Here is a 9,140-nt window from a genome sequence, read left to right as displayed (position 1 = left end):
CTGCTTTCAGTGCTGATATTAACACCTGCATTGTTGCTCGGGTACTGGGATTTGACCTCATTCCCTGCACAGAACAACCAGTGCTTTGGCTTAAGTGCAACCAGAAAGCTCTTGGTGGCACGTAAGCAACTTGCAAGTGCTTCTCTACTTCATCAGAGAATGGAGGGGTAGTGAGACTACTGCTGGTTTCTTATGTCCCATCATAAGGCCTGCCAAGTAATCTTGCGCCAGCTGGGAGCTGTAACAATAGGACTGCCTCTGATACAAAGTAGGATGGAGCTGTCCTGCTCTGCCCTCCTCAGAATGCCTCAGCCTTGGGCTTCAAAGGGGATAGGATCGGACTAAGTAAATCTTGAGCCAAACTACACTTTGGTTGTGCTTGCCAGTAGATCAACTACAGCAAATTTCTTTTTATAGCATCACATTGTTACATGTGCAGATTGCATCAAATGTGTGGGTAACAGGGTTCTTTGTAACGTGTACATAGGATTAAAGGCCCATATGCACTTCTATGAATATTAGGTGTCCAGATTAGAATTATGCATCCCTCTCTTTTTCAGTCTTGTTGGGGGTCACTGAAAACAACAGTGTCAATGTTTAATATTGTTCTGCAGTCCTTAAACCACTATGAAAAGATCCCATTAATAATTGGGTGAAATTATCAAACTATCTGTGTATCAGATCAACAGTGGACTTTTTTAAGGTATCTAAAATGCTATTGCTTAGTACATAGACATCTTACCAGTCAAACTAAATGATACCAAAGAGTAGAGTATAAAGTTTTGTTATATTGAAACACATGTTTACAGGTTTCAGTTCAATGCTTTACCTTCAAAGCATTTTTCTGGTGAATGAGGCTAGCATCAACAGAGCACTTTGTGGATCAGACAAAATATTTAGAAAGCAGTGTGTGGTACAAACACTTTCAGTGTTCATAAATATTTTCTGGATGCCTCTAGAAATCCTCCTCACTTCAGAGATTGTTAAACTCCATTTCTGTTGTGAGTATTGTCAAATACCTGAGGCTTTTTATATGAGATGCCAGCCATAACACACTAAGTGAAGCTGAATTACAGCTACCTAACAATACCTCCTCTGCATCAATCTAGATATCCAGTTTATTTCCCAGATATTATATTACTTGAATCTTGTACGTAGTAAGAGTCTGATCATGTTTACAAAAATTACTGAAGATGAGTTTCAGAAGATAAATGTACAGTAATCTGGTAACCCGTTAAGACATTGTCAGGATCCTCTTCTTGACACCAAAGAGCTAGTAGCCTACACATTTTATATGGTATACGTTATGTTGCCATTCCTGGGTTATACCAAGACTGGTCTCTAGTAAGTGATTTAAGGATTGCAGCCTTTACCTCAGTCCTAAATCTCTTTACTTGGAAGTCCACACAGCTGACTTTCAAGTACACAGTTAAGGATTGCAGGTGTAGCAAATAGATAATTGCTGTCCAGTGTTTCATCCCTTCCCCCAGTGTAAATTCCATGGCCATAGAATGAACATCCCTGGTTTAATCTCTGGGACTGCTTCAACCTGAGTGTTTACTGGTGCGTATGTCAGACGCAATACACTGCACTCCTGATGTCTGCAAGTATTTTATTTAACTGTATCTTAATTGTAAAATTGCAAGTATTCAAATTTAAATTGAGAGGTTAGAGGAGAATACTTAATGTGAATAACATTTTATGTTGCCTATAGGAATATTCCTATACACGAAAACATTGCAATTAATAGTTTAATACTTCAGTGACTTTTTAAATGGGCTTTTATAAATACACAAGTACACGAATCACTTTGCCTGAAATCTTATTTTTAACTGTACCTTGTAATATCTTCATGTATGTTTTCCAGCAATGTAATACTTTTAGATCATGTTGAATATTTTGTAAATCAAAGTGCAGACTTCCATTCATATCTTAATTATAACTCATGATCAAGGGGGAAAATGCATAATCTTTAAGCCCTTCTTTGCCAAAGTGGTGATACATTCATGGATTATGACACAATGAATGCAAAAGAAACAAAATAAATACCTTGAAAATAAGTTTATTTGCAGCGTATTTCTCAATACTGAAAGTGGGAAAGATACAAACAAAAGGATAATTGAAATAGCATGATGGGGAACCATGGGTTAGTGGGACATTATGCAAATGAACATTTTAAAATTTGGGATCCTGTGGTCTGCAAGCCCAACCTAAATAACAGCAGCAACAGCCAGAAGGTGGACTTGACAACTGACATTGCTGGAGTGGATCTGTAGGATCCAGTCCCATGAGTGGTATAAATAGAGTGATATGGGGAGCACCTTACAGGTGATCCTCTAAATAAGTTCAGTCATCCATTAAAATTTGTGGACACCCAGTACAAAAAGCAGCAGCTGAAAAATCCTAACCAGCCTGCAAAGGTTGTGATGCCAGCTAAAAACAGCTTTGAAAAGGTAGAAGAATATATAAAGAATAGGTCTATCAATAGCTGGTAGCTACAATACCAAAAGTAAACAGTACTTCCAGAGTACAGGCATACCTCGTTTTATTGCACTTCGCAGATATTGCGGTTTTTACACATTGACGTTTTGTGGCAACCCTGCGTTGAGCAAGTCTATTGGTGCCGTTTTTCCAACAGCATGTGCTCACTTTGCGTATCTGTTGCATTTTTAGCAATAAAAGTATTTTAATTAAGGTATGTGCATTGGGTTTTTTTTAGACATGATGCTGTTTCACACTTAACCGACCACAGTAGAGTGTAAACGTAACTTTTCTAAGCACTGGGAAACCAAAAAATTCTTGTGACTTGCTTGATTGGGGTGGTCTGGAACCGAATTCGCAATATCTCTGAGGGATGCCTGTTTACCAGATGCTGAAAGTTAATGGGGATACTACTTATCCCCAACTGAACTAAAGCCTAGGCACACAGCTGTGACTTCTCATTTTTATTGCCTTTTGGTACCTCCCTCACTGTCGATGATTAGATTGTTAAATCTTTGGGGCAGGGACCCGTTCTTTCTTTTTTTAAACTTACACTGTATAAAGCACACTGTACATTAGTGGTAATGTATTTTTAAAGTGTCATAATGTTCCTGATATATCTTGTTTGCAGACCGAATATTGAATCATGGGAGCCACCAGCAACACATGTTCTGATTACTTTCATGACTGAAGGAATATGTTCACAAAGCTTAAGCAGTTCTTCAATACAAAACTAAGAGTGCCTACCAAGGAGAACTTAAAACTGAAAGTAAGGTATACAGACCTTTAAGACTTGAATATTATGCAAGAGGTGCTATAATTTATGAAGGAATCAAATTAGGATGACCATCCAAGTCAAAAAAATTTAAAATCACATTTTATTCAGCAGTTTGAGGACCTTGGAGAAAAAAAGGTACAAGCGATAATTGTCTAGTATTGCAGGAATGCCAAATATTGAGGATAAGAACTGTCAGCGTATTGGAGGGTTTTCCTTCTTAGAACAAGATAACCTGCCTAATGTTTTCCAATAACCTTTATTCCCACCCACTCCAACTCCTGCCACATGCGACCCAAAATTACACAGCAGCTTCCTGTTTTACAAACAGAGGGCCGCACAGGCACATACATGTATACAGCCAGACTGCCCTGGATATTAAAGGCTTTGGGTAGCTCGTGCAAATGCTTTCAGATGACTTCAACCTGGAACGTGAATGAGTAAAAAAGAATAATGCCAAAATGGTTAGGGCTGCATCACTTCCTTAACCTACTGTTACAGTGTTTTTAGAGCTCACCTGCTTTATGCGGTCACCATTTTGTTGTTCAGAGAATGCAAACCTGACTAGCTCCGCTGTTCTAAACAGTAGTGCTATTTTGTGCCCAAAAATACTAGCCAATGCCTTTTACTTTTAATGCACAGAACTTTATACATACTCCCTCAGTTGAGGCCTAAACTTTGAAGCATCTCTGTGGGAAGATGTTCACTAAGTGTACTACTAAAGCGCTGGAAAGTTTAAAAAAAACGCACAATTTGACAGAGTGTGTTCCCAACAATGCTGATTAAATAAGACTCATAATTGAAGAACAATATATTTGTCAACAAACTTTACTATAACTGATTACTGCCACTGGTCATGGATGTAAACAGTTGATCAGAGAACAAAGTTTAATAAACTACATAAACTGATATTTAAGTGCTTTCCCATTTCTTGGTCACATTAAGATGGTTTAGATGTTCTGTGGCATATCTGTGCTCAGGAAAATTAGATCTTTTTGCAGCTATGATTGCTTGCCACTTTGCCCTCCTACGTTCCTCATTATGGCGATACTCCTGCTCTCGTGTCATGTATGGCCGGCTCAGCCAGTACTCATTTTCAGCTTCAATTTCCAACTTTTGAATCATGCTGCGCTTCATTGCCAAGGTAACCACCTTTGGTCGTCTGTGTTTACCAATCCACTGTTTCCCAGGAATTCTGTTTCGAAGTAGTGCCACAGTCAGAAACATTCCTTTAAAAGTAAAAAAGTTAAATTTGATTTGTCTGAAAATTAATAGCAACAAGTAAATATTCTTTTAGTTAGCAGCTCAAGTGCAAAGAGATGCACTACCAGTACTGGCGGAGATCAATTAGAAAATGCAATTTCTAGCTATTAACACAACAGCATGCTGTTACATCCCTATCAGGGAATCCAGCCAAGTATATCTATGCAGAGCTATCATTCCTTCCTCCAAGGGCAAGCACCCTGTCCCGAATTCTCTGTGAATTGCACAGAACTTGAAGTAGCAAATAGGTGTGTTCTCACCTTGAGCTAGCTTTGTAGAATCAGCATGCCAAATGACTGATCTTTTCTCATTTCATGCCAGGCAATGCAGGTCCTTTTCATGGTTTTCCCATTGCTTAGCAGTGGGAACAGATACAGATTGCAGCTAAATTCTCACTGTGATAGTGTTCTGTGTCTGATTGACTACTTCAGACTACAAACGGGATATAGCATGACCGAATCCAAATTATACCGAATTTTTAAAAATTCAACAGCCCTACTCTCAGGATGTGGTGTGGTGTGGCTGTGCCATCCCAGGCTGTCACCTAACTACCCCCTCTTCAGGATTGGGCTGCCCATCAAACTTATTACCAAAAAATATCTACTTCAGTGATTGTCACATCATGCATGCCACCTGGTGCACTTTTGCACTAATAAAATTCAGCTCCCTGATGCTGTACCAGTGGAATGCTTGAGGATCATCTAATACATACTAATTTTTAGTATGGAATGCCAGTGGGGGCTTTATGCCGGCGGGACACCTGTGGAAGGCCCCGTCGGTGTCCTGGGGCGGTGCCCGGAGACCAGCGTCTGAGCCTCCCCGCCAGTGTTGGGGCCACTAATGCCAGCATACAAAAATACCCCTACAAAGACAACTAGATGTTGGCAAGAAAAGTTCCACTTAGATTCCTCCACATATGCAGCAAGAAGAAAGTTGTGTATGTAGAAGAAAAAAAGAGAGCCAGTATGGCATAATGATTAAAGCACCAGACCAGCATCTGGGAGATCCGAATTCGAATCCCTAGTCTGCCATGGAAGCTTGCTGGCTGAATCCAGAAGCAGGTTTACCATCTCAGTGAGAATTAGGCCTGGCCAACTGTAGCAGATGCATCTCTCTAAGCAGCTGATTGAGTATAAGGGAAAAAAAGACTAGCTAACCAAAACTAACTTTTAAAAAAGATTCTCAGCATATCATCTCTTATATAGGAAAACATGACTATGTCATAATAATTGAAGCAGCAGTTTCAGTATGCTATATGACAAGAAAGTAGAAGGGAAAACGTAATACACATGTATACTTTCCCCCTGATGAGCAAGAGCTGTAAAGAGATAGGGATTTCAACCTCAAATCCGTATTACAATCCAGCAGCCTGAATCTAAAAGTATTAAGAGGTTATCTTATGAGGTTAAGCCACCTGCAATTTTTAAAAGAATCTAAGTAGTTTGTTGTTTTGCTATTTATTCTGAGTTTTGGGAACACGGCAGACTAAGCAGAAACTATAAAACAACAGCTGTATTCTTGTCTATACAAGTGTAAATTCCACTGGATTTGATGATACTTACTTTTGGCTTGGACAAGCCTAGAATCAAGCTGCACAATCCACACTCCTGGCACACAGGTAGGTTCAGCTAATTGTTTATCCCTCCAGTGGGGCTGGCTGAGTCCTTTCTAGGCCAGAGCCTCTGAACAAACCCACAGTTCAGCAGTATTTCTTGGCATAAGTTTGTTTCGGCTTGAGGACCTAGGATAAAAAAAATGTAATGTATACAGAAGCCAAAATTCAACACACTGAAGTTATTTAATCCTGCTGATTCAACAGTCTTTAGTCTGTTGGATTGGGGCCAGAATGTTTCGTTTCAGTAAATAATAAATACCTGGGGGAAGAGAGGCTTCAGGCTAATGTGAAGGTATGCAGAATTATGTATTATTTGATTTGATTTGTAACCCACACCTTCTTCTCAGGAGGAGTCTGTTATCCAATATTTCAAATTTTTAAAGGGACATCATTTATAACACACCTGTTCTCTCAGTGTTACACGTTACAAAAGGCACTGTGTGCTGCCAGCTCAACTTTATTGTACGTTTTTAATCTACAACAGCCTACCTGCACTGCCTTCTAAACATTGAACTAACATGACAGTTGTCCTTTGACATGTACAAATGTACATGTCTTACAACGGATGATCTTACAACGGATCTGGTTGGATTGATTATAGATTATTTGTCTCACAAAAACATTTCCTAAGGGGCGGGGGGAGATGGAAAGAAAGCAAATTTAACTAGAGAGAGCAATTTACCATTAACACATATGAGAAAATAGGGACAACCTCAGAACATACAGAAAAAAGTATAGCTTTGGTACAATGATTGCATGAACCCAGCTGAGAATCACTTGAAGAAATGTACTTGAAGAAATGAAACTGATAACTGCAACAAATGAGAACTAGGATGATGAAGTGGCTATAATGGTGGACTAAGATATGTCGGAGCCCCGTTCAAATCCTCCCTCTACCAGGAAACTTGCTGGGTGACCTTGGAGCAGCTGGTCTGTCTCACAATAGAGGTTATTCGGAGGACTAAATAGTAGAGGGGAAGCCAATGTATACCACTCTGAAATTCTTGGAGGAAGACCAAGATACAGATGTACTAATTCAATATATACTAGACTCACATGACCTAGTATGCCAATAAAGGTATTGAAATTGACTCACATGACCTTGACCTGATCCACTGAAGAACTTACTAAGTCCTTTAGCCACACTGTTCAACGCAGATCACGGCTTTTAAAATAACGCGTTATTTATTCGTTCTTAATCAGCTGTTCCTGCAAGGTCAAGTTTGTATCCCCACAACAACCCTGCGAGGTAGGTTAAGATAACAATGAATGGTTTAAAAACAATATATTGGGTAAAAGGGGGATTTGAACTAAGGGTTTCTCGGTGGTAGGAAATATTTTAAGGATTATACCATATTAGGTTTGTAACGACTAAACAGTCTTTTTCTATACTTTCAACACCGACCTATGTACCGCGAGAATTTTAATAAGGAATGGTGGGGGGAAAATAACACCACACAAGGCTGAACCTAGGCAGTTTCCTATACAGACACTGCACGCAGCACCAGGGAAAAGCTCCATTCTCTCGCTACTTGCTCATTATAGTGAATACTAAGGCCGTTTATGCATGGCAGATTTTGCCTTGGATTTGCTGCTCTCTAGGTGCACATTTTTCCCCTTCGGAATTCTCAAAACTCTGCATGGGGGGGATTACTTTTTAGTTCTGAGAATTCGGATGGGGGGGAAATGTGCATCTAGAGAGCAGCAAATCCAAGGCAAAACCTCCCACGCATCAATGGTGTAACATTAGCACAGGCGGGAAAGGAATCCAGCTGCCTCTCGCTCTTTCCTCCGCGATCCATTCTAGGGCCATTGATGCACGGGAGGCTTTGCCTTGGGCTTGCCACTCTCAGGACGCACATTTCCCCCATCCGAATTCTCCAAACCCTGCATGGGGTAGAAAAGGGCCAGAGTCCAGTAGCACCTGAAAGACTAACAAAAATATTTTAGTAGTAGAAAAGGGCCAGAGTCCAGTAGCACCTGAAAGACTAACAAAAATATTTTAGTAGTAGAAAAGGGCCAGAGTCCAGTAGCACCTGAAAGACTAACAAAAATATTTTAGTAGCAGAAAAGGGCCAGAGTCTAGTAGCACCTGAAAGACTAACAAAAATATTTTCTGGTAGGGTAGGAGCTCTCGTGAGCCACAGCTCACTTCTTCAGTTCTGAAGAAGGTGCTACTGGACTCTGGCCCTTTCCTACTACTGCAGGCAGACTAACACGGCTACCCACTGTGAATTATCTGCATGGGGTGTTATTTTTTAGTTCTAGGAATCCGGATGGGGGAAATGTGCGTCCCGAGAGCGGCAAATCCAAGGCCAAACCTTCCGTGCATCAATGGCCAAAGCCTCCAACGGGCCCTCCCTGGAGAACTTACCGAACGCCAAACGTCCCCCCGGCAGCCGCCTCCGAGGGTTCAAGATGGCGCCTCCGCACGAGGATTCGCCGCCATCGCGAGACCGCGCGCGCGAGAGAGGACGGGGCGACCAATCAGGGTTTCGCTACGGGGAGAGATTCAAAGCGCGAGGCGGGACGGCGTCAGAACGAAACGGCGGCCGTTGGGGACGGTGAGGGGTGTCTGCGCTCGGGTTCCGCGCCCTGGAGCCCAGGGTGTGTTTCTCCCGCTCCCCTCTTTGGGTGTGTGATTATTGGGGAGGCTGGGTTTGGGGAAGGGCCTGTGGCTCAGTGGTGGCGCCTCTGCTTGGCATGCAGAAGGCCCCAGGCTCAATCCCCGGCATCTCCAGTTAAAGGGACTAGGCAGGTAGGTGATGTGAAAGGCCTCTGCCTGAGGCCCTTAGTTCAGATTCTCTCCCCCCCCCTTTTACCCATTGTATAGTTTTTGGACCATTCACTGTTACCTTAACCTACCTCGCAGGGTTGTTGTGGGGATACAAGCTGGACCTTTTTGCAGGAACAGCTGATTAAAAACTAACAAACTCCCTGCCCCAGGATGTGGTGATGGCCGCCAACTTGGAAGGCTTTAAGAGGGGAGTGGACATGTTCATGGAG

At 41.6% G+C, this 9,140-nt stretch overlaps 1 protein-coding gene across 1 annotated transcript; it reads right to left on the bottom strand.

The window, feature by feature from the left end:
• Positions 1-4,133: 4,133 nt before the first annotated feature.
• On the bottom strand, positions 4,134-6,255 carry MRPL57 (mitochondrial ribosomal protein L57). The gene is made up of 2 exons (XM_056858713.1): positions 6,082-6,255; positions 4,134-4,485 (listed from the first exon to the last, which is right to left on the bottom strand). Exon 2 carries the CDS (start codon positions 4,481-4,483, stop codon positions 4,169-4,171), a length of 315 nt encoding a protein of 104 aa, XP_056714691.1. The 5' UTR covers positions 4,484-4,485; positions 6,082-6,255; the 3' UTR covers positions 4,134-4,168.
• Between the last annotated feature and the right edge of the window lie 2,885 nt (positions 6,256-9,140).

The sequence above is a fragment of the Euleptes europaea genome, chromosome 12 (assembly GCF_029931775.1).
Source record: "Euleptes europaea isolate rEulEur1 chromosome 12, rEulEur1.hap1, whole genome shotgun sequence".
NCBI classification, from domain to species: domain Eukaryota; kingdom Metazoa; phylum Chordata; class Lepidosauria; order Squamata; family Sphaerodactylidae; genus Euleptes; species Euleptes europaea.
Note: the sequence above shows the minus strand (reverse complement) of the source record. Positions and strands in the feature narration are given on the sequence as shown.

Bases quoted from the DNA above. Each gene is read 5' to 3' on its own strand.
- MRPL57 (XM_056858713.1), bottom strand. From the start codon at position 4,483: ATGTTTCTGACTGTGGCACTACTTCGAAACAGAATTCCTGGGAAACAG.